This window comes from Theileria parva (assembly GCF_000165365.1).
Source record: "Theileria parva strain Muguga chromosome 4 map unlocalized ctg_529, whole genome shotgun sequence".
Taxonomy (NCBI): Eukaryota; Apicomplexa; class Aconoidasida; order Piroplasmida; family Theileriidae; genus Theileria; species Theileria parva.
In genome coordinates this window covers 407027-430804 of record NW_876246.1, presented here as the reverse complement: position 1 = coordinate 430804, position 23778 = coordinate 407027, and the positions used below count along the sequence as shown (strand labels likewise).

General features: G+C 34.5%; 9 protein-coding genes across 9 annotated transcripts; 5 read left to right on the top strand and 4 right to left on the bottom strand.

Annotated features, from left to right (window-relative positions):
* Positions 1-17: 17 nt before the first annotated feature.
* On the bottom strand, positions 18-5751 carry TpMuguga_04g00227 (Bromodomain protein; the record flags this gene model as incomplete). Its single annotated transcript, XM_061305943.1, has 4 exons — positions 2580-5751; positions 2227-2457; positions 532-2083; positions 18-447 (listed from the first exon to the last, which is right to left on the bottom strand). Exons 1-4 carry the CDS (start codon positions 5683-5685, stop codon positions 18-20), a joined length of 5319 nt encoding a protein of 1772 aa, XP_061161111.1. The 5' UTR covers positions 5686-5751.
* A 101-nt stretch (positions 5752-5852) lies between these two features.
* TpMuguga_04g00226 (uncharacterized protein) lies at positions 5853-8411 on the top strand. The gene has a single exon (XM_758768.2). The coding sequence runs from the start codon at positions 6029-6031 to the stop codon at positions 8408-8410; it is 2382 nt and encodes a 793-aa protein (XP_763861.1). The 5' UTR covers positions 5853-6028; the 3' UTR covers position 8411.
* A 158-nt stretch (positions 8412-8569) lies between these two features.
* On the top strand, positions 8570-9658 carry MAGO2 (Protein mago nashi-like protein 2). Its single transcript, XM_758767.2, has 4 exons — positions 8570-8615; positions 8659-8777; positions 8871-9148; positions 9194-9658. Exons 1-4 carry the CDS (start codon positions 8584-8586, stop codon positions 9206-9208), a joined length of 444 nt encoding a protein of 147 aa, XP_763860.2. The 5' UTR covers positions 8570-8583; the 3' UTR covers positions 9209-9658.
* Positions 9200-11405, bottom strand: TpMuguga_04g02255 (uncharacterized protein). The gene is made up of 2 exons (XM_061306150.1): positions 11129-11405; positions 9200-11016 (listed from the first exon to the last, which is right to left on the bottom strand). Exons 1-2 carry the CDS (start codon positions 11269-11271, stop codon positions 9234-9236), a joined length of 1926 nt encoding a protein of 641 aa, XP_061161839.1. The 5' UTR covers positions 11272-11405; the 3' UTR covers positions 9200-9233.
* A 182-nt stretch (positions 11406-11587) lies between these two features.
* Positions 11588-13298, top strand: TpMuguga_04g00222 (uncharacterized protein). Its single transcript, XM_758764.2, has one exon. The coding sequence runs from the start codon at positions 11871-11873 to the stop codon at positions 13269-13271; it is 1401 nt and encodes a 466-aa protein (XP_763857.1). The 5' UTR covers positions 11588-11870; the 3' UTR covers positions 13272-13298.
* Positions 13299-13576: 278 nt separating this feature from the next.
* On the top strand, positions 13577-14264 carry TpMuguga_04g00221 (uncharacterized protein; the record flags this gene model as incomplete). The annotated part of the gene is made up of 2 exons (XM_758763.1): positions 13577-13616; positions 13756-14264. The coding sequence occupies 2 exons, from the start codon at positions 13577-13579 to the stop codon at positions 14262-14264; spliced, it is 549 nt and encodes a 182-aa protein (XP_763856.1).
* A 189-nt stretch (positions 14265-14453) lies between these two features.
* On the bottom strand, positions 14454-15980 carry TpMuguga_04g00220 (Zinc finger C-x8-C-x5-C-x3-H type family protein). Its single transcript, XM_758762.2, has 3 exons — positions 15603-15980; positions 15179-15410; positions 14454-15146 (listed from the first exon to the last, which is right to left on the bottom strand). The coding sequence occupies exons 1-3, from the start codon at positions 15798-15800 to the stop codon at positions 14521-14523; spliced, it is 1056 nt and encodes a 351-aa protein (XP_763855.2). The 5' UTR covers positions 15801-15980; the 3' UTR covers positions 14454-14520.
* A 726-nt stretch (positions 15981-16706) lies between these two features.
* On the top strand, positions 16707-19770 carry acsA (acetate--CoA ligase). The gene is made up of 4 exons (XM_758761.2): positions 16707-17496; positions 17589-18068; positions 18188-18451; positions 18593-19770. Exons 1-4 carry the CDS (start codon positions 17341-17343, stop codon positions 19736-19738), a joined length of 2046 nt encoding a protein of 681 aa, XP_763854.1. The 5' UTR covers positions 16707-17340; the 3' UTR covers positions 19739-19770.
* Positions 19771-19904: 134 nt separating this feature from the next.
* On the bottom strand, positions 19905-23742 carry Tnpo1 (HEAT-like repeat family protein). The gene is made up of 4 exons (XM_758760.2): positions 23295-23742; positions 22271-23184; positions 20788-22143; positions 19905-20593 (listed from the first exon to the last, which is right to left on the bottom strand). The coding sequence occupies exons 2-4, from the start codon at positions 23175-23177 to the stop codon at positions 19941-19943; spliced, it is 2916 nt and encodes a 971-aa protein (XP_763853.1). The 5' UTR covers positions 23178-23184; positions 23295-23742; the 3' UTR covers positions 19905-19940.
* Between the last annotated feature and the right edge of the window lie 36 nt (positions 23743-23778).

Sequence of the window (23778 nt, the reverse complement as noted above, 5' to 3'; positions counted from 1 at the left end):
TAAATGTGTAAAAGAAGTCAAGAATTTAGTTTAGCTGATTTTTGAAATGCCTTTACTATGCATGGCCACATTGAATCAAACTGTTCTTCCAGGAGAACGACATCTTTATATGGTAGCGTATCCACCTTATTGAACATTTTGGCGTTTTTAAACAGGAGTGCCATATCAGCTTTAAACTGCATTGGTATTTTGTATATTTTTCCTACTGCCTTTTGCTCGATTTTATTTAACCAAATTGGGTTTTTAATGATGGTCTTATATCCTCTGAATGATTTTTCCGGGTCCTTAAGAAACCAATGAGCTTGAGGGAGCTCCTTCAGTGCTCTAATAGCCTCCAATGCCACATTCTCCCACTCCACTCCTGATCCTAACTCACCTTCTCCATATGCTCTTCTGAACGATGCTATCTTAGGCATACTTAATCCACTGGATAATCGATATAATCGACTACAAACAATTGAGCATACTATATATAGTAGTATATATTTAACTAATAATTATACTATGTACACTGATATACAGAAAACATACTGGTTAATGAGATTCTGGTCAGGTTTGGGATCATTTGGAAGGATAGTTCCAAATCCAAAGAGAGTGTAGTAGAGTTTATGTATTTTGGGGAACAGGTAAAGGTAAAATGGCTGTTTAGAAACTGAAGCTTTTTTCAGTATGAGTAACAAGTATTTCCTAGACTCCTCAAGCACTTTTTCTGATAGATCCATGAAAATTATCGGCTTTGATAGGCATGTATCAAACACAACTCTGTAGAAAATCTCCCAAACATCATGCTTTACCTCAAAATCTCGTACCACGTAAAACAGGAAACATGCACATTTTACTGCGTCCAATAACCCTAAATTATTCCTCAACATCATTGTTCTAGTGTCAACATCAACCTTCTCCAATCTACCCACCAATTTGCGCTCCTTTACAGCTTCATTCAATAATATGGTATACAACGGGTCCTCGTCCTGATCCACCTCCTCTGTGTTATTATCGGAGGTGGTAGATTTATCAGAGTGAGTATATTTAAATGAATACGAACACTGTAACAATAAGTGAAGTGACAGACGAATTGCTGAACGTTGTACTGGTTTTGAATTATAAGTTTGTGAGAGGTCAAATGCTGAGCGAACTTTGTGTAGCGCGTTTTGAAACAGTGGAATGAAGAGTATAGGGTCAAATTCAAATCCTAAATCCTTCTCATTTCTAAACTTGGCCTCACAAAATGTTAAAAATAACACCTGTCTTGATATACATACCAGCAATTTGCTAGTCAAAAGCCTTCCAAAAGAACAGCTACCTGGGATTCCATCTAGTCTAAACAGGTGCCAAAGCAGTTCCCAGAGATTATAAACACTGTTTCTTTTCATTGTGTGATGCGATGAATCAGTTGGCAAACTCAGGTATGACGCACACTCAATCAGATTTCCGCCTTGAATGAGCATATCTGGGCCTGATAAATTCTCTATCGTATTGGACAGAATATCAATCACGAACTCAGGTGTAAATCCAAACTCATTTCTCAGCAGACAAAGCGCCTTGTAGTACTCCATAATAAACCTCGTCTCAGTTGGGTGAGTGGCTAAATTAGAAAAGCTGCTCAAATACTTCGTGAAGACTCCATACAAGTACTTATGTTGTCTGGGGTCTCTGTTGTACAGACACATCAGGGAGTAAACACACCTAGCTCTGATTATTGGGTGTGATTTATGTTTCTTAATCATGTTATCGAGTCTCTTACATGCCGACTCAATCAACGGGTTATCTGAAATATACTCCGATTTTCCAATGCTTCCCAAAGCCTGTGACGCCTCAATCAAGGAGTAAATATTATTATCTGAGTATAACTGCTGTTCCCACATTGATCCAGACTGACAACGTCTGATCCTTGCCATAAGGCTAAACGACGAGTCCACTCTGATCCAGAGCAGTGGGAGTCTGTTCTTTGAACAAATTCTAGCCACTATCGACCTGTTATCCAACTGAGTCAGCTCAGGATGTAATCCCATATATAAGTGCTTCATCCACTCTATCAGATAACGGTCACAGTCACTATATATTCCAAGATAACAATTATTCCCTAAACAATCAATTACCATCAAATAACTAATTGAGGGGTAGGTTATACTGTTTAAGTATAAAATAATGCTATAGCTAAGATAAATTAAATATAAAATACCCATAATTAAATTATAAAATAATACTAAATCATCTAAAAAATACCTAGTGTGGAATTAAAGTTAGGGTTAGTTTGTATATCGTTTTCCAGGTCTTCAGCCATTCCTTTCAAGGCTACTTTTTTTCTGCCTCTTTTAGCTCTCGGGTTAACATTGTAGCTAACTGGTACTAAATCTCCCAGTAACCTTACACTTTCACGTACTCCGTCATCTTCAACTATGTCACTCACCAAATAAAACATCCACTTCTTGGCATATCCTCCCGACAAACACAACACTAAAAATTTTACAATTTTTCAATTAAAAGAAACATGACTAGTCTAATAATAATCTAATACTAATCTAATGGTACTAATACTAAGTTAATACTGTAATAATAGTATAATAATGGAAGCTTACTGGATTGATTAACATTTTGATGTTGTTGTATTAGGGATTGTTGTATGAGGATAATTTTCCAGTATGGAATACCGCCAGAGGTTCCGATGGGTAATTGTCCAGGGTTATACTGTAGTTTATAATTAGTTTTAATATGAGTTCCACAGTAGTTTGTACCATTATCCACAAGTAAATCATTGATTTTATTAATGTCACACGATACTTTCAACATTTCAAGACAGTCCCAAAGCGGGCCATACCCTAGGCAAAAGGTCCACGGATAGTTTCCTATATAACCAAAACCCATAACAAAGTTTCCATCCCTTCCAATCATGTCCACAGAGTCAAAAAATGCTTGGAAAAGACACATTTTCTTCCTCAACAGCCCTATTTCACTAAACGAGACCAGGCCCAAATTATCCCTCAAATCGCCAAAATCCACGATGTCATCCCTTAATCCCGTTGGTAGCACATTATATATCTTCAATAACATTTTATATAACCCCTTTTCACCTTCCAATCCGCCACTAAGCTGGTTATTTAAAAGTACGGAATCATTCACTGGGCTGGCAAAATCATCATGAAATTGGTTTGAATAGATGTTATTAAAATGTGTATTGTTTAAAAGGGAATTTAACTGGTTTGAAGAGCCTGAATAGTGTGTTAAACTCAGCAGTGAACTGTAGACATTAAACAAATTCTTCGCTCCCTGTGATGTTATATTCACAAGATTATACTTAGTTTGGCCTTCCTTATTAACGTCGAGTGGCGGTTGTAGTGAGTTAACATCAATTCTAAAGGACAAGTGGTCCATGCTTGTACCTTTGCGCTGAAGTTGTAGGATTAATCCCATACTTATCTGAGGACACCCTGTACCATATACAAATGATCTGACCAAGTTTTGCAAGTTACTCATGCACACATTCAACTGATCATGTTCAACTCCCTTCTTCAAAATATCTTCTAATGTCATGTTTGGGTCCAACTGTTTCTCCTTATTCAACCTATTCTGAGGCTTATTATTCCAAAAAATTACGTATCTCAAAATCACTTCCTGCAATATCCACTCCCAAATTCCCTTATTAAAATTGGGTTCCAAGTTCTGCTGGTTGGTATCTCCTCCACTAGGAACTTGCGTTCCAGGAAATCTGTTCAAAAAATAATTGAAAAAGTGGATCATGAAAGTCTCGTTAAGGAAATTAGTGTTCATAACAATACTTTCCAAAACATTTGGAATAAGTTGGCACTTTAATAAAAACACGGTATCACTCATCAGGATATATTCTGTTATAATATCCTTATCGTACATTTCCATCTTATCCGTTGACTTTTGTGATTGATCTGTGTCAGAGTTATTTTTAACCACTCCATTAACAGCGTTTACAGTAGACGCTGGTTTAGAGGAATAGTTTGGCTGACCACTTGAAAGTGGGTAGAAATCTCCGATTAATTCAACAAGTGTGGCAAAGAGTTCCCGTTTAGACCAGAGTCTAAGTTTAAACTCACTAATTCCCAAATTGCGCTTCACAAATTGGTCTACCAAATAACTCTGGAGCATTAAATTTAAGTGCAACTCCTTACTAGCACTTTTAATTGGCCTTGTATATAAGGTTGATAAGCCATTGGCTATCACAATACGCTTGTTAATGCAGTTTGGATCTTGTGCTAAATCACCAAATGAGTGAAGGACGTCTAGGGAGTAGGCAACAATATTCCCAGAGTTGTAGTATAGATTATGGTAATTTTGGGTCAGTGAGTCTGTAAATGAACAAAATAAATAGTTTTCTGGTGAGGTGAAAGCACTACAGCGATTAAAATCAAGGTAATTCTGGGTCCTCAAACAGGCTGAAACATCCATATTCTCTGGAAAATGACCAAATGGAAGGAACAATAAGTACAGTCCAGTCTGATCAATGTCAAGCTGAGGTTCAAAATACCCTCTGTAAGTTTCCAGGCACAATTTTGTTGCCACGTTGGTTGGATGTAAAAGGTATCCAAAGCCTCTCAGAGTAACATACACCAACTTTGAACCTGGCTTAAATTCATATAAATGACTTGATAATTGCGCCAACTCTTCCTCTGTTTCACCCTCATCGCCTACTATTTCAGTCATTGTTGCCTCTGTAGATCCATCACAATAGTCAAATTCACCCACAAATATAGGTAACTTATTAAATCTATTTCTTAAAATACTAATTACCATGGGACTAATACTATTTTTATCCTTATCCTTAGCCTTATTATCTACAGTCTTAACACTATTGGTAGTGTCCTTATCCTTTTTATCAGTATCCTTAACATTGTTGCCACTAGTATCACTACTATCCTTATTACCAGGATCACTACTACTATCAGTATTATCTGAATTGGTTTGATCATCATCGGAGTAGAACTGATATGTTTTCTTTAATTGTTGATTATTAACATTTCTATGTTCTAAATCAGTTCCCTGGTCAACATCTTCCTTTAATTTTAATCCGCAAACTACACTATATTGGATAGGAACAGTTACATTAACTTCCAGTTTAGTACACACTGAGTTGTCACTGTTGATAAAAGTGGGAAACCAAAACTTGCTAAATTTGTCAGTCTGAAACATTTTGTAATATTTGTAGTTGGTAGATCCTCTGGGAAGAATCCAATGGTTCTGGAAATAAACCTCACTATTCATTGGATTCATGTCATAGTAATCAAACTGGATATCCAGTTCGAGTTCATCCTTTAGAGAGTTAACTTCAACAAACATCACAGAATCATTTAGTGACTGTGCTGAACAGTGTAGTCCCTCATAACTCATCAAATCCACTGAGCTTATTGAACTGTTAAGCACAGAGGAGTTTACACTGTTAGTTATCGGTTTAATAAGGTAATGATTAACTTCTACATCATTTAATAAAACACGTTTATATACTGGGTTACCAATTAGAGGTAAATTTATAAGTAACACATTCTTTTTTGAATCGTTCTGGTTAGATTCACTTGATTCCGTTAGGTTAGGTGTCGCTGAGGTAGAATCAGTCGTAGAAAGGGTAGATTTTAGTTTTAAATGAGTTGAACCTTTCAGAATATAGTTTTCAAAATCCAAAGCAACATCGACTTTTTGATAAATTAAGTTATAACCTAACATTTTGCGATAATTTTAAAATTAAAAATTACGATCAATTAACATTTTTAAATACAAAATTAATGTACATGGTTGTATGAAACAAAGATTTAAAAATCTGGATAAATAGATTCATCTATAGCACAATAGTGTATGAGTTTGAGTTGTGAAGATTCCTCCCAAATTATTAAAATTAATACTTTTTTATTTTATTTGCATAAATTTAATTTATTTTTAACCGATTGTTTAATTATTTTTATCGCATATTTTTGAGTATTATCGCACTTCCAGTAACTAATACTATAAAATTATCTTGAACTATGATGGAAAATATAAAATGACTTAAAAGATAAAATCATAACTTAGGATGGGTAATAAAATAAATAATTCTTCCAGGATTAGTAATAAAATGGCCAAGAATAAGAAGAAGCCCTCAAAGAGTTCTGATTTTAAAGAGGCGAAGAGTAAATTGGGAAAAGCTCATTTACGTAGGTATAAATCGAGTGATGAGAAGTTATTATCTAATCTTAAACAGTTAAAGAAAACTGTGAAATTATTGCCCCAATCAATAACTGTAAAAAAGGACTCTGTGAACGTAACTTCGCGCCGTTTAACGTTTCAAGAATTAGTTGCCAAGTCAAGACATACTTCGGAAAATGTGAAAAATCATGCCCTAATGGGCTTTACAGAGTTCATTAGACGTTATCAAGATGAGGCAAGGGAGAACCTGTACGGTTTATTACAGGTTTGTTGCGGATTATTGGTTTCAGAGTACCCTAGACTACGAAACTCTGCTAAAAATTTACTCGTTTCAATCTTGACCACATTTTGTTCTGATGGCAAAATCAGTGAAAAATTGAGTGAATTGATGTATTTGCACCTGGTTCAGGGTGTAATGGCCTCCAAATCCTCTGATAGTAAAGAGTTTAATGATGATATAAATAACATTATAGGTTTAATAATTGATAAATTCCCCTATACACTTTCTTTTGGATATAATTTGAAATTGTTGAATGTTTTACTGGAAAAACAGCCCACACCTATTTCATTTAAACACTTCAATTGTGTTTACTCACTTGCTAAACTTACACGATTCCAGTCAAAGTCAATTATTTCCTACTGTGTCAACGTACTTTATAACATTATTAACTCAGAAAATTGGTCAGATTCACCTAATCCTACTAGTCAAACTGATTGTAACAGGACAGAAATTGAATGTTTAACAACCTCATCGGTGGTTGTGAAGTCATTTAAATTACTAGTGTTGAATAAGGAATTTATAGAAAAAAATGACTATAAAACTGTTTACTTGATTTTAAACGCTGATTTGCAAGAGTTTGAACACATGACTCAGAAGGGAAAGGAAACATTTGAAAAGTTATTTTCCGAGTTGATTCTACTAAAGGCACAATTATCCATTAAATTATTATTCGAGTTTGATAAACAACATATCGCACTTTTGGCTCCTCTGATACACTTGGAATCTCTCGTTACCAGATTAAAATCTTCTGAAATTGTGTATATACTTTTATTACTTTTTGATAATTTCAATACCAGTAATGTGGACTGGGATTTAAAGCTCAGATCTGAGTTTACTTCTAGTATTTTGAACTTGTTACAGGACTCAAAATTAACTAATTTAAACCATTTAAAGAGTTATTTAAATCATTTTAAACTCAACAGTAATTTTTCAGAAGATAACTCACACCCCTTACTTAATGGAGGATCAGAAGTAAAAGGTGTTTTGGCAAAAATGATCTGTGAAATTGTTAATAATTTATTCAAACACGTGGAATCATCACCAAGTGTATGGCCTCTATTATTATATTTTAAAGGCATTTCTCCCAGTTTGTTCACTCAAATATTCCCCAAATCAACTCACTGGAATTTCGTACACAACTACAATGTAGCTGATTTTTCAGTATTTAAGGGTAATTTTCAGCCGATTCCACTCAATTTGGACCATATAGTTAGTAATTTTATCACCAACTCCAATAACAATAATGGGTTTGAGTATATAAGGGTGTTGTTAGAAGTATGTTTATTCATAAGTAAAGTGGAAAAGGGCTATGAATTCTACTATAAACTAACTGATTTGCCAAATTTATCTGAAGAAAATAACAATATTTCTACCAAAAATATCAATGGTTTGAACAAAATTAACAATAATTTAGCAGAAATTCATGTAAGTTTGGCAAGAATTTATGTTAATTTGCCTTCAAATGAGAGGATAATCGAATTTTTGTCTGAACACATATTAAAACTATTGAAGGAACAAAGGTGTGAAATAGTGAAAATAATCCTAGAGGTTTTAATATATCATGTGTTTAATTATACAAATAGACTCGACGAGTTTGGTAGGATTATTATACAATTTGATCCACAAAGTGATTTAATAAAGAAAGTTAACACATTCACGACATTTTTGTTAAAAATCATTCACGAATATGGTAATGTAGAAAATAGTTCTGTTATTACACTTCAAAGAAATGAAGAAGTTAGAAATGAAATTGATGATGTTGTGGAGTTTGGAGTTAAAATATTAATTGATAAATATTTACTAACATTGAACAAAATGGAAGATACTGAAGTGGAGGAGGATAAGGAGTTGGTAATGAAATTGTTGAAGGGTCTTTGGGAAAAAATAGGTACAAATTTTAAAAACAGGGAAGTAATTTTTAAAAGAATCTTTACGGAATATTTCGGTAAAGATTCCATTCCAAATTGGCTATCCACAGTACACAATTAATCTACCATACAAATATGTTATATGTTTGTGTATTATAAACTATATTATATACTATACATATTATATACCTGTTATATACTATGTATATATTAGAGTAGATGATATGTGTATGAAGTCGAGACCCCATTGGTAAGGTATAAAAAGTAGTAGATTTATAAATTTTAAATCGCAAAATGCCAGAGGAAGATTTCTACTTGAGATACTAGTAAGTTGATTTTTAATTACCTAGTTAATATTCCAATGCGTAGTGTTGGCCACGAGGGTAAATTTGGCCACGAATTTCTGGAGTTTGAACTGGATTCTAATGGAAGATTGAGATACGCGAATAATTCAAACTATAAACGAGACACAATGATTAAAAAAGAAGGTTTTAATTACACAATTTTATTCATATTACCTATAAGATTATATAATTAAACCTTATGTTTTTTTCTAATCATATATTCTTGATATATTTTAGTGTACTTGTTGAATGAAGTTGTGGAGGAGTTCAAGCGTATTATAGTGGAATCTGGTATAGTACATGAGGATGATAACGAGTGGCCGCATCCTGACCGAATTGGTAAACAGGAACTTGAGATTAAGTTGAATGGGAATTATTACACCTTCACAACCTCTAAAATCGGCTCTTTGCAGGAAATTCAATCCTCAAAAGACCCTCACGGACTTCGCATTTTCTATTACCTAATTCAGGATCTCAAATGCTTTGTATTTTCAATGATTTCGCTACACTTCAGGGTATCACCTAGTTATTCAGTTTATGTATTCTAATATTATGTATAGATTAAACCTGTTTGATCATATTATTTAATATTAAAAGTTTTTAAATGTCTTCAACTCCTTCCAAATCACTATCAACCTCACTACTATCAAATGCGTCATCGGTATCAACTTCACTGCCGTCATCTGTGTTATCCGTATCATCATAGTCACCGATATCATCGGTATCACTACTATGGTCGCCATCAACTTCACTGCTATCAACCGTGTTATCGGCGTCGCCAGCGCTACCTTTTTTAACGGATTTGAAATCGGAATGATTGAATTTTGTCATGATGGAATCATTTCTGAGCAGAATGGAGGATTGTTTCTGGTTGGAATATAGTTGAAATACAAGCTTGTGAGTGGGGACATGGATGATTTTAGTAAAGCGGTCCATGCCAGCAGTGATTAAATAATCGCCAGAACACTTTAAATCCACAACTGACCCGTTGTGGTAATTGTAACAACTTAATATCCTACACACCATTTGATTGTAACTATTTCGTCTGTAATGAACTCGCTTATCATTATTACAAGAAGTGCAAAGACGCTTTCTAGCCTCTAACAAGTGTTCCACTATACCAAATTTCTCCTTTTCATCCATATCTTCCACTGTCCTGTTCAAGCCGTTTCTGGAGTTTCGGTTAATTTTATTATTGATCCAGTGAATAAGTTTGTTGTTGGTGAGGAACTGGAGATAATAAACAGTGCCAAAGTTATCACTAATGTACACATTGCAATAGTCTTTCTTAGGATAGTTGTACAACTCAATACTAACATCATTTGATAATTTAAATCTCTTTTCCAAAATATTATTAAATAATTCTTCTAAATTCAAAGAATTATTGATAGAATTTTTATTATTTATGCCATTTTCACCAATGTTGTTGTTATGTTCAGTAGTACCCTCGTTGTCTCGATGATCACCTTTTTCTGTGTTAAATAATAGTTTAAAGGGCGGATTGGTGGTAATTTTGAGAATTGCTCTGTCATTTGAGGAATAGTTTTCATTAACAGCCTTATCCAATTGTTTCCTATGTTTAGTGTTGAAATCGTGTTCAGGAAGAGTTAGAGCGCGTTTTGATAAAGCTGAACTCCTCTGATCACAGATATTAAACTGGAAAATCGGATCCTTCTGACTGTTAGGATCATATACATATACAAAAGCGTCTTTAGTTCCTACACAAATTAAATCATCGCCAAGTTCATCAAGAATACAAAGACTAGTGATATTCAGCGTGCTTTGGAGGCCTAAAAGAGTTTCATGTGGAAATTTCCCAACCCATAGCACTCTTTCACAGAATAAATCAATGAGAGCCGGAGGATTATTCGGACCTGCGATAATTAGTCGATTTTTCATTAAACTGTGAGTAGAAGCACATGATACAGGTGATTTATACTTGAAAACAGCGATGGAATAAGGATGATTTACCTTAGTTAATAAGCCTTTAACAGTGCTAACATTATCATTTTTGGTATTATCAGTGTTAATATCGGTGTTAGAATTGCTAGTATCAGTATTGTCAGTATTTACTAGAGAGTTGGGGATGGTTTTGGGACAATTCTCAGTGTTAAAGAGGTAAATATATCCATCTTCTGTGACAGCTAATAATACTTTATTGTTCTCTTTATATACTGTTGGAATAGTAAGATTTGGGTATAAAGATGAGCTCTTATTGTTACTATAAATAGCATTGGTGAGGGGATAAAAATGATAATTTAACAGTGTTACGTAAACACATTTAGAATCCAGATGATATTCCCTGATAACCTCACCTGTTAAGGTGTTGTAACTACGAACTAATCCGCTCTCATATCCAACAGTTATTTCATCTTCACCATATCTATGAAAGATTTAAAGTATATCTAACAGATTATATAAATAGATAGTATATAGTATCAATAATAGTAAGAATATATAAGTGGTATGTGTTATGGTTGGAATTTTGAAGATACCCGAGAGTGCCAGACCAGGAGGTTGTTGTGATAAATTTATCTAAAGCTTGATCTTCAAGAGAAGAAAGCCTCAAAATGCTGCGATTCTTAGTATTAATCTCCTTCAGTAAACCAGTAGTTCCACCAATTATGTATTCCATCATGTACAGTAAATTGATCTAACATTAACTTATACTATACATCATACTACATTAATAATATAGTTTAAAAATATAGATAATAATATACATAATAAAGAGTAATATAATGAATAATTGAAAGTTTTATGGTATGGAGAGTGCCTAACAAAATAAGGAGATGTTGTGGAAAAAACGAGGAAATAAGTTGTAAATTGATGTTAAAATAAATCTAAAATAAGGAAAAATAGTAATAATCGTGCTTATTTGGAAAATGTGTAAATAATTATGGATCAAGATAAAAAAGTCCCCCCAGTGACTGGGAAATTTTTAAATCATTTTAATTTTATCCATTTTACTGCACTTCTATTTTTAGTTCATTTTTTACATTGATTTTATGACCTTCAGAGACGAATTTAACTGTTAGCACGGCTTGCTTCATCTGGTTTTTACTTCATTGGCTCTCCTTCCATGTACCATAACAACTGATAACTGCAGTTCTATCCAGCTCACTAATTTAAATAGGAAATAGCCGTTTTTGTACATAATTTTATAATTAAAAGTTGTTTGAAAAGTATCATAATATTTAATTCATTTTTACATTTTAAGGAATCTCTAAATCACACATGTTTCAAGTTGTTAAGGATATCATCTCTTCTGTTTCCATTGAACCAAACTCCGACTCCTCCTCTTCGGACTCGTCACATTCATCATCCTCCGATCTCCTCGACACCGCTGATCATCAAAATAGAGCTGATCTGTCAAAAGGTGGCAAAGTTAATGCAGATCCGGATGTTGAGAATTTAAGCTTAAAATTTGATACAGTGATGAAGTTGAACAAGGAAGAAGTAAATCACGTGGCTGAAAATGCCCCTGAAAACATTGATTCAAAAGCCACTGAGTCTCCCAGAAGAAGATTCTTTTCACGCAAATCCTCGCAATCTCCCCGAAAATCACCAGAATCACCCAGGAAAACGAAATCACCCAGAGATTCAGAAGATTCGCCTAAAAAATCCACCGAAACATCTAAAAAATCTGATGATTCTCACGGTAAAACTAAACCATCTGGAGACTCGGAGGGAACACCTAGAAGAAGATCCATATTTTCAAGGGACTCTGCAGATTCTCCCCGAAAAACTAAGTCGTCCAGAGAATCAGATTCGCCTAGAAAATCAATATTTTCAAGGGATTCACCTAGGAAAGCTAGATCATCACGCGAATTCACTGGAACACCTAGAAGGCTAAGCGGCAGGTTTTCAAAGGATAAACATGCACCCCCTCTTGATACGTTTGTGTTGACCACTGAGGAAACAGTTGATGAGTATTTGAATAAATTTTTGGAAAGCATAGTCGTACGCTTCTATGAAAATAAGCCCTTTGAGGAGTACAGTAAAGTTCGAGATTACAACTTCGGAAAGTCAAAACTGGAGCTTTTAAGCAAGTACAGACCGAATTCAAATTTAAAAGAGTTTATAGTGAATGGACAAATTGAGGTTCCGATGGAGAATTTGCTGACCCTGGTTATGGAAATTAAAAACAGAACTATTTGGGACGACACTTACCTGGAACACGAAATGTTAAGCTTTGACGAGAAAACGAAAACAGACTTCATTTACTCTGTTTCAAAGTACCCTTTCCCTCTCACAAAGCGTACCTATGTGGTCACGAGAACTTGTTATAACTACGGCGATGATTGTCTGGTGATTTTGAGTGCAGCTACAAACAAGTTTCCGCATCCAAAGAAGCTTAGGTGGGCCACTCAAGTTGATGAGTTTGAGAGTCTCCTGGTGGTTAAAAACTGTGAACCGGAACTTGTGGACGGTGTAAAGAGGGTTACCCGCTCATACATGCTTGCCACTTACTTTGAAAACCCCAAAGTTTTACTCCCAAACTCTTACCTTAACCTTATCATTGGACAGCTGGTGCCTGGAATTCTCTCAAAGATGGTTATCGCATCTAAAAAGCTCAACTACCAAGACTCCGTTGATTATGTAAAAACCATGAAATTAGTACCGATTCCAAAATGACACACTCTAATATTCTATCATACACTATTTAGTAATGTATATATAATAATGTATTATGTTATTTGTTTTCTATTGAACTCTGACTATCTACTACATTAATCTATAATATCTACTACATTAATCTATAATATCTACTACATTAATCTATAATATCTACTACATTAATCTATAATATCTACTACATTAATCTATAATATCTACTACATTAATCTATAATATCTACAACATTAATCTATAATATCTACAACATTAATCTATAATATCTACAACATTAATCTATAATATCTACAACATTAATCTATACTATGTGCTACGGTATTCTGGACTTAATACTTTATCAATACTGTAATTCTATACCATATACTACGTAATATCACTTTTATTACATATTCTTAACATAATTATAATTGGGATAATGGTTTAAAGTGTTATAATGTGTCAGACTCAATCTTATCACATTATATAATAAAATAAAAAATGATAGTGAGGGAGGTTGAAGTGATGGAAGACCAGTTATCTGAAGATAACAGTGGAGTAACTGAGTTAAGTTATGTAATAACGGAGCTGGATGATAACCCGAGTGATGTGGATGACAGAATTGAGAATAAGGTGGTGGATTATTACATTGAGAGTGGGTCAGACGATGAGATTGCATCAAACCAGGGCAAACCAAAAAAGTTTAAGTCAGAGTCCTTCATCAAAACTCTTAAAACTCTAGTTGACATTTCAACCGAACCTTTGGTGGACGAGTGTTACTCACTTTCCTCTTCAGATTCTGAAGGCTCTGACTCGTTTTCTCTCGTTCCTGTCATTTCCAACTTATCTAGCAAGTTCATTAAGCACACTACGAGGCTTTTCAATAACTCTCAAGACGATATACCAGATACTCAACCTGACAATGATGAAGAGTTCAGTCAAGAAAATGAACATGAACACGTAAATGAAGAAAATGGTAAAGAATGGAATATTGAAGGAATTGTTAAATGGTTTTAACATATTATTAATAAAGTATTATATATTAGAATAAAAGTACTGTTAATACATTATTATATATTAGAATAAAAGCACTGTTAATAAAGTATTATATATTAGAATAAAAGTACTGTTAATATATTATTATATATTAGAATAAAAGCACAATTAATATATTATTATATATTAGAATAAAAGTACTGTTAATACATTTTTAATAAATAGTATAGTTTAATACTATAGTGAGTTAATGGAGTATTGGAAAGTGGTATGAGATTTATTGGTTTGGGTGTAAAAAGGCGCAATTAGTCCCGAAGAAACAATTGGGCCAGTTTTTACAAGGTACGTTGTTCGGGTGAATGTATCTGCATTTTTCCCCAAACTCGCAGTTTGGATAATTAATACACCTCTTTGGTACCTTTACCACCTTTACACTTTCCTCTTCTCCATTAACTGCTGTTTCTACTGGTTCGGAATTCCCGCTGGAATCGTTAACCAGTGTCAGATTCTTATAAAATGAATTCTTCTTCCTCTTGGGATTAAAATTTTCAGTACTAAGCTTGTACTTTTCATTCGAAATTTTGTAAGTTTCGTTGGTAAGTTTGAAATTTTCTGTATCAATTTTGTGCTTCTCTGTATCATTGATTTTGAACTTCTCGCTCTTGGTCTTTACTCCTAGTGGGACGCTTTGTCCTTGTAATTTTGCGATTTTTTCCTTCAAAATCAGCTTATCCAACGGTTGGTCCAATGCGTCTAAAAGCTTCTTCTTCTTATCAACAGCTTCCAATTTATCTTCAGTCTCGTTTGCCACTGCGCCCTGATTATTTGATTTCGAACTCTTGAGTGAATCACTTGAAGAGTGTATGTCCTTTAGAGCATTTTTCATTAGTCTTGATCTCGACTCTATGAAATACTATTGAGCTTTTTTGGCTAACCTTTCAACATTTCCACTTTCTCAGTCTTCATAAACGTATCACCACTAGTATTAGTATTACTGATATTAGTGTTGCTAGTATTGGTGTTACTAGTGTTGGTATTACTAGCAGCAGTGCTAAGAGTGGTCTGCGTTTCACTCAAATTTTCTTCGTTTAGTGGTAAATGTGTTTCATGATAGTATTCAACAGTTTTTTGCACAAAGTCGTAAAGCCATTCTGTAAAATCTGAAGCCTATAATTATTATATTTTACTACACAAATTATTAAAATTTATTAGATGACATTTTAGACAATGCCAGTTAAAAATAATATTTCACACATTAAAATTGAAAATTAATATTTTACAAATTAAAATCACACATTATAGTTCAAAAATTAAAAAATAAAGAAATTTTTTTCATATAAATAGAAAAGGGAAAAATACATGTTGGAGTAAATAAGTTTTTAGTTTATTTGTCAGCTGCTGTTTATTAAATTTCTCCTGCGATAAATACTCCCAAGTCTCCTCAGCCACAGTCTTCGCCTGGCCCTTATCAATACATAAACTCAACTTCGATACCATCTCATCACGGATCTTCACTTGCCAATCCGAAGGCAATTTCAATAATACTCCGGAATCCATTTCAAATTGTCCAAATCTTACATCTACTTCATCAAGTTAGCTTTTATTAAACGTTTACTTTACTTCAAATAGTTAATTTATGTTGATTTCTTCAATTTTATAATAATTTTAAATTTTGTGATAATTTTCAAATTTTATAATAGTCTTCGAATTTAAATTGATGTTAAAATGGTATTAAAATGATTTTAATGTTTGGATGTTATTATATTACAAATGATTTGTGAAATTTGAAAAAATAAAGCTATTTGAAATCTGATTAAAAATTAGTAAAGAGTAAAATCCGTCAACATTCATGAGATTACATGAAAAGAATAAAATTATTATAGAACTTGACCATTTTAAGGGCAACAAAAGGTCTAAAATGGTCTAATCAAAAGAATTGGAAATGGAATGAATTAAAGCATAAAATAATATATAAAAGAAATAACTAGTATCACTAAATAAGGAGTGAAATTGAAATGAGATTGTGGGAACACTGGAGTTGGGAATGTGTCCAATCCTAAAAAATTGAAAATCGACGTTAAAAAGAAGGATAATCCACAATCGCATAGCAAGTATATTATATAGGTAATTTAATAAGGTGGATGAGGTGGAATAATAGCAAGTCCGATGGTGTGGAATGAGTAGGAATAAGGTGTGTATTGAAAATTAACGAATTCGAAGTCTAATTTAAATTTTTATTAAAATTTAATTTTAGAAATGTTTAGTGGATTTTTTAGTGATATTTGTGAAATTTTGGGAGGAAGTCGTGGAAGGCATGTGTAATCAAAAAAGTATTAATCACACATTAAAATATTATTTTACTAGTAAGGTATTTATAATATGAAAAGAATGAGAAAATAGTGTAAAATAGTGTTAAAGTATCATGGGATTGGGTAATAAGTGATAATATGTAATAGTCACGTTGTTCGGATACCCCATAAGGTAGTGAAATATTTAGATTTCTCAGGCCGTTCTTTTCAGGTGTTTATGTAGAAGGTGGTTTAATATAGTATCTTCAATTATCTATCTGTTTTCGAAAAGTCTAAAGCCAAGTTACACCTCCATAAGGATTTTTCGAATTTTTCTATATTTCAATTGTGCTTTTCACACTTTAATTACACTATGAGCTAGTCAAAACTCGGGTGTAGTTCACCGCTATCACTAACATAGTATTGTATCAAATTTTTACATTTTTCACCCACTTTTTTTTTATTTTTTTATAACAATTTTAATTTGGTTCTATAAAATAGTTTTCGACTGTTTTTTATCCCATTTTTCACTCAATTTTTACTCAATTTTTCACGAAATTCTTACTCAAATCTCACTTTTTTGTGCCTCAATTATTTCTCAACTAGAACTGAATTCTTTTCAGTTTTCAGTTGACTGTTATTCACCTGTTATAATTAAGAAAATTTTTTATCGGATTTTCATTTCTTGATTATAACAATTGTAAATCAATTTTTCAACCTACGCCTAATTGTTAAACCTCGAAAATTCATAAAATAGCTGGAATTTGTACTCAAAAGAGGAATTCTTGCTCAGTATTTAAAGTTTGAAAATGGAAAGTAATAAAAGATTTTCGAGGTTTATGCTCAACAGGACGTCAACTGATGCCGCAAACGATGACTTTGAAGTCGTCACCTCATCCTATGACGTCGACTCTCTATACGAACCCAAACCCATCCCCGGACATAAATTCAATATCACCACTTTCGTAGCTTTTTACACAATTTACTTATTTTTACCCTTAGTTACTGAATAGTATTTAATTTAGTCAATCACAATTGGTTGTATAAAAATGTGTAGGACCAGTATGAGCGTATGTACGGAGAGAGTATTTCTAATAGTGACGAGTTTTGGGGTAAGATAGCAAAGTCAAGTTTACACTGGATTTCGCCCTATACTAAGGTGTCTGAGGGCGACTTTGTGGATAAAAACTACGCCTGGTTCCTGAATGGGAAGTTGAACGCATGTTACAATTGTGTCGACCGTTGGGCTGAAGTAAGACCAGACTCATTGGCTATTATTTACGAAGGCGACGAGCCTGAAGACCAGAGGAAGGTGACATTTAATGAGCTGAAGATGAATGTGTGTAAAGTGGCTAATGTGCTTAAAATGCTCGGTGCTCGCAAGGGCGATTGCGTTACAATTTACATGCCCACAATTCCAGAACTCTGCTACTCTGTCCTTGCATGTGCTCGCATCGGAGCTGTTCATTCTGTTGTCTTTGGTGGTTTCTCAGCCACTTCACTCGCTGAAAGAATTCATGACTCCAATTCACATATCGTATCATTACCTATCCTACAGTTACTATTATTACTATTTACTATTGTTTTCATTATTACCATTATTTACTACTTACCATGAGTTTAGTATTAACTATGCCATTATTAATGTTTGTATAGGTCATAACTGCTGATGGAGGAATGAGAGCGACTAAGCATATAAAGACTAAGGATATAATGGATGACGCCTTGACACGTTGTTCATTTGTAACTCATTGTCTTGTATTCCGAAACATTGGATCGGACGTGAAAATGACACCTGGCAGGGATGTATGGATGCATGAGGCCATGGAGTCGGTTAGACCATACTGCCCAGTTGAAACCATGGACAGTGAAGACGTTTTATTCATTCTCTATACATCAGGATCTACCGGTAAACCTAAGGTATCAACTTCACCACATTATTATTACTATATTATTACTATATTAGTACTATATTATTAGTACTATATTATTACGCTATTATACTCTAATACTATTATTATACTATAATACATTAGTAGTATGGTAATAATAATTTTCTAGGGATTAGCGCATACTACGGGAGGATATTTGGTATATGCATATGCGACAGTTAGGTACATTTTTGATAGCCATGAAGGCGACGTGTTCGGGTGCATGGCAGACGTCGGGTGGATTACAGGCCATACGTACGTGGTTTACGGGCCGCTGCTGAACGGCATAACGACGGTGATGTTCGGTTCCTTGCCGAATTATCCAACCCCAGACCGTTATTGGAACATTGTGCAGGAGCACGGGTTGACGCAATTTTATACAGCACCAACAGCGATTAGGAGTCTGATGAAATTTGGAGACGAGCCACTGAAGGGACATAATTTGAGTAGTTTGAGAGTTTTAGGAAGCGTGGGAGAACCAATCAACCCAGAGGCGTGGAAGTGGTATTACAATGTAGTTGGGAATGGAAAAGTGGCAGTGGTTGACTCGTACTGGCAAACTGAGACTGGAGGAATAATCATCTCACCGATCCCAGGAGTGACCTTCACAAAGCCGGGCTCGGCCACTTACCCCTTTTTTGGCATAGAATTGGCCATAATTGACGCAAATACGGGCGAGGAGTTGGAGGGGAATAATTGTTCGGGACTTTTGTGTATAAAGAAGCCTTGGCCAGGCATGTTTAGGACGATTTTTGGTGACCATTCGAGAATCCATGAGACCTATTTCCCCACCAAATACCCCTACTATTTCACCGGTGACGGAGCGTTTAGAGACAAGCATGGGTATATTTGGATTTCAGGCCGCATTGACGACACTATTAATGTTTCAGGCCACAGGCTCTGTAGCGCAGAAATTGAATATGCACTGACTCAAGTTGACATTGTGTCAGAGGCTGCAGTGGTCGGGTACCCGCACGCACTCAAGGGCCAGGGTATCTTCTGTTTCGTCTCATTGAAGGAGGCAAGTCTGAGGCTTCCCAAGGAGGAGGTGATTGGCAGGCTTAAGATGAGTATTAGGCACTATGTGGGCCCTTTCGCAACGCCCGACGTTGTTCTGATCACGCCCAATCTTCCGAAAACCAGGAGTGGGAAAATTATGCGTAGGATCCTCAGGAGATTGGCGTCCAAGAAGTTCCACGACTTCGGCGACGTCTCCACCCTCGCTAACCCTGAAGTTGTACACCAACTCATCGAGGACGTCAAACAAGTCCAATAATTTCATTTTACACACCTAGTACGATTTATATACGCTTTAGTAATTTATAAATGCCCTTATTAAGTCTATAAGTGTTATGCTATATAGAACTACACTATAACTGTATAATGGATGGGAGTAAGTCAGATAATATAATTGTACATAACACAAATAAATACTATAGTCTGTGGTGTAGAAGATTAGGATATTTGTTTTAAAATTCTTATGTCAGAGATGTGAGTGAGTTGAGTTTATTTTTGGTGTCGGGATCGATGAGTTGAACGAGCTTGGGGTGTTTATGCAGCAGCGACTTGATTAAATTGACGCATACCTGAATGAGCTCCGAGTTAGTCCCAAATGAGTCTCCGAAATTATCCAACGTGCCCTTAGAACACGATATGTACAACTTGAACAATAAAAGGACGTTACTAGTTTCCAACTCCTCTGCACCAACTTTTATAACATTCCCCATGCTCACGTTGTTTGACGAAAATACGTTATTGGACTGTGAGTTGAGTGTTTTCGTCAAGTTGTTGGTGGATTGTAGGTGCATGAGTATCAAATTTGATATGGATAGTGTGGTACTGAACTTTTCCTTGTCATTTTTCGCGTGTATTAAATGATTACAAAGTGGGTTCAAAAACGAGTTTAGATACTTGATTGCCAGATTCGGGAAGCTTTTGGAGAATTTTCCAAGTGTGACGCAGCAGTTCTGTAGAATGCAGAAGTTATTACTGCACAAATTGATCACCTTCACCACTAACAAGAACACTAAATCTATGTTACCGCCGTTGTATATCCCCAACTGATTATCGCATAACACTCCAAACACCCACACACAATTGTTCATCACTCCAAAATACTCATCGGTATCACCTAAACAGATTTGAATATCATACTAATATTATACTAATAGTATGTTATTATTACAGTATTGGTATGTGTAATATATGTAAATATGTGTAATCTATGTAAAATATGTAAATATGTGTAAACTACAAAGATAACTATGTAATTGTTTGTAATCTATGTAAAATATGTAATCTAAGTAAATATGTGTATGTTGGAACTTTCATGTGAATTGATGGAATTGTAACGGCTTTGCACATTTGTTGAAGAGCTATTAATGGAAGTTTGTTCGTTGGATTGCATATTGTTGACATAATTTTGAATATTATTAACCAATATTTCAAGTGAACCTTGATTTAGCTGTATGGAGGAATTTGATAAATCCCCCATCAGCGCTATGCAGGACTGTAAGATTACAACGATTTTAGAGGCACATAATTCATTGATTACTAATACCAGGTCAATCCCATTACTGATCTTTAAGCCTTTAATAACATTGCAGGTTTCAGTGGAGTTTACTGAACCATGAGTAGACGTCAGTAGCATTGAAATTGTGTCAGTTAGTACTTGAACAGATTGGTAGAAATACTCAAGTTCTGTAATATCACCAACTAATTCATAAAGCGATACCACACAATGCTTAGTTATCTTCTGCACAAATACTGGTGGTAACTTAGAGCCTAAAACTGATATTATATTACTCAGACACTCGATTAGGGCAATGTACTGTGTGTCGCCCAGTCCAACAATTTCTAATCTTCCCAGTAAAACATCAATTAATTGATTGTGTTCAGTTTGTTGTGTTAGGGATTCGCCGACACTTTGATACAGTGTTCCAATGACGTCATATAATATCATGAAATTACGTGACTGGTACAACTCTATGCAGCTCAAAATTACATGTAATATCTGTCCTGCGTATGGTAATAACAGTGTAGTTCCACACTCTTCAAAAGATGTAAATGATGAACACGCTGATTCTTGCACTCGCTTGTTCCTGTCTAACATTCCTCTCAAAATCACTGACAACGTCTTACTCAAGTAGGTGTTAATGTTATTGGGCAAGAAGAGCCACTCCACAAACCTTGACAGACACCAACAGGAAATTATCCTCAATAAAGGCTTCGGATCAGTTGCAACCACTATTAAATAGTCAATCACCTTTGGCAAATATGGATACAGTGTGTAAAGTGAGCCCTTAGAAATTGCACCCAATGTTAACACTCCTGACTCCTTAAGTTCCCAATCTGTACTATCAAGTTTCTCTTGTATGTATGAGAGCAATATCTTTATCACCTCAGGATTACTCTGGCCGTACAGCTGTGAAATTGTGTCTAACAATAGAGCTGAGCCTTTCCTTACTGTCCACGTATTTCCCCAAGTATTGGTCTCCTCATCTTCTCTTGACTTTATTGGCACGTCCTGCATGTCATCTGGTATATTCGCGTTGTCATCTTCCAGATGCGTTCTGTCCATCGACATGTAATCCCACGATGAATATCTCGTGTTGTCCACCAACGTCTTCAGTAATGTTCCAAACTCATTCAGCATCTTACCCAATAATAAGCATCTTATCTCTAGACATGTTATTAAATGTTGACTATTAGCTATTCAGTCTGTTAACTATATTAACCGTGTTAACTAAATAAAAAGGGTAAATTAACTAAATAAATAGATAAAAGTGTTAAACTCAGTTTAAGATACGGTTATTGGAGTTGGTGTACAACTGTGATTGCAGAATATGCGTATAAAAATCTAGAGCATCAATTTGTATTGTGTAGGCGTCATCAGAACAGAGTTTAGTAATGAATGGGAATAAAGCGTCTGAGGACTGTAGAATTGACATTGGTACTAGATCCCACAACTTTAACATGGCTTTGAGTACACATTTCTTCACATTGTAATTATCCAATGTCGCCATTAAGCCCAATAGGTTCCAAAACTGGCCGAACAGGTCAGACACCAAATACTCCAATATTATACTGGAATCCAACAGGGTTAACAGTATCCTTGAGGTTATCTCAGTCAATGCTGACGATTTAGACGAGATTTGAAACAACTTGACGATGAAATCTGATTTCAGGTAATTTAAATAATTTGGTGTCATCGCTCCATTGGCTATAGTGTCTTCTAAAATCATCACTAACGTTACTACGGCAGTTTCAACCACTTCATCCACAACGCCGTCACTCCCAACTGTGTTGGTACTGTTACTAATAATTGACAACAGATTGTATAGGCCTGTAGGCCACTGATCGTATCCCTGGACATTGAAAATTGAGACGTAACATGATGCCACTGCGTTCCTCAATTTCACTTCTCTCAAATTCACAATATTAATTATCTCGTTTTTTATCACTGACTGAATTGATGGGTTAGTTTGGCTCCAATTTTGAAGTATACTGTTCTTCAGCAGCAACAAGGCCATCTGTTTAGAATGGAATGTTGGCGCTGATAGTGACGCTTCTAAGTAATACAAGGCCACATCTGGTCTGTTTTGTTGAAATGACGCCAGACTCTCGTGGACATATTTCTGTGTCTCCGTGTCACCCTTTTCCGATAACGTCAATATCTCCAATAATCGACTGTATAACGCACGGTCCAATGGCATCTCCAACCTATCAAACAATATACTAGGGTGTATATATTAAGTGATATATATTAATAATATATTGTATACTGATATATGATGGAAAAATAGGGAAATAAATAGGTGGATAAGATGTACCATTAAAATATGTGAAATTTTTAAAATTTGTAGGAAATCGGAAATCTTGTTATTTCAAAGATTTAATATTTTATGGATTTGAGATTTTTTTCCTTATGAAAAGGCTGATTAATCTACTATTGCTGAGCGTGTTAAGGGAATTATATAGTACAGAAATAGACGGTTTTAACATTAATGTAAGTGAAAACTACAAAGAATCGAGAAATTAAACTACGTCAAAATAAACAAAGAAACTACATAAAGAATAACAAATTAACACAGAATGAGACAAAATCTACACAAACTGAACACAAACTAGGATAAATTTTACACAAAATTTACACAAAACTATTAGAAACAGTGAGAAAATAAAGAGGATTAGAACAAATTAAAATGAATACACAAAATTAAAATAAAATAATTAAAATTAAATTAAAAAAAACAGTGGCGTAATTTTAAAAAATAAGAGAATTAATGATTGTAAACAGCTATATCACTGAAATTG

What these genes read in the sequence shown, in the direction of transcription:
- MAGO2 (XM_758767.2), top strand. Translation starts at nt 8,584, where the DNA reads ATGCCAGAGGAAGATTTCTACTTGAGATACTA. An exon ending in GATTTCTACTTGAGATACTA is followed by an intron (nt 8,616 to 8,658) that starts GTAAGTTGATTT and finishes TCCAATGCGTAG; the next exon opens with TGTTGGCCACGAGGGTAAAT. An exon ending in CACAATGATTAAAAAAGAAG is followed by an intron (nt 8,778 to 8,870) that starts GTTTTAATTACA and finishes GATATATTTTAG; the next exon opens with TGTACTTGTTGAATGAAGTT.
- TpMuguga_04g02255 (XM_061306150.1), bottom strand. Translation starts at nt 11,271, where the DNA reads ATGATGGAATACATAATTGGTGGAACTACTGGTTTACTGAAGGAGATT. An exon ending in TCCTGGTCTGGCACTCTCGG is followed by an intron (nt 11,017 to 11,128) that starts GTATCTTCAAAA and finishes AATCTTTCATAG; the next exon opens with ATATGGTGAAGATGAAATAA.
- TpMuguga_04g00220 (XM_758762.2), bottom strand. Translation starts at nt 15,800, where the DNA reads ATGGATTCCGGAGTATTATTGAAATTGCCTTCGGATTGGCAAGTGAAG. An exon ending in AAACTTATTTACTCCAACAT is followed by an intron (nt 15,411 to 15,602) that starts GTATTTTTCCCT and finishes TAATAATTATAG; the next exon opens with GCTTCAGATTTTACAGAATG. An exon ending in GAAAGTGGAAATGTTGAAAG is followed by an intron (nt 15,147 to 15,178) that starts GTTAGCCAAAAA and finishes AGTATTTCATAG; the next exon opens with AGTCGAGATCAAGACTAATG.
- Tnpo1 (XM_758760.2), bottom strand. Translation starts at nt 23,177, where the DNA reads ATGCCATTGGACCGTGCGTTATACAGTCGATTATTGGAGATATTGACG. An exon ending in GTACACCAACTCCAATAACC is followed by an intron (nt 22,144 to 22,270) that starts GTATCTTAAACT and finishes TAACATGTCTAG; the next exon opens with AGATAAGATGCTTATTATTG. An exon ending in TTCCATCAATTCACATGAAA is followed by an intron (nt 20,594 to 20,787) that starts GTTCCAACATAC and finishes AAATCTGTTTAG; the next exon opens with GTGATACCGATGAGTATTTT.
- TpMuguga_04g00222 (XM_758764.2), top strand. Translation starts at nt 11,871, where the DNA reads ATGTTTCAAGTTGTTAAGGATATCATCTCTTCTGTTTCCATTGAACCA.
- TpMuguga_04g00226 (XM_758768.2), top strand. Translation starts at nt 6,029, where the DNA reads ATGGGTAATAAAATAAATAATTCTTCCAGGATTAGTAATAAAATGGCC.
- acsA (XM_758761.2), top strand. Translation starts at nt 17,341, where the DNA reads ATGGAAAGTAATAAAAGATTTTCGAGGTTTATGCTCAACAGGACGTCA. An exon ending in AATTCAATATCACCACTTTC is followed by an intron (nt 17,497 to 17,588) that starts GTAGCTTTTTAC and finishes AAAAATGTGTAG; the next exon opens with GACCAGTATGAGCGTATGTA. An exon ending in ATGACTCCAATTCACATATC is followed by an intron (nt 18,069 to 18,187) that starts GTATCATTACCT and finishes ATGTTTGTATAG; the next exon opens with GTCATAACTGCTGATGGAGG.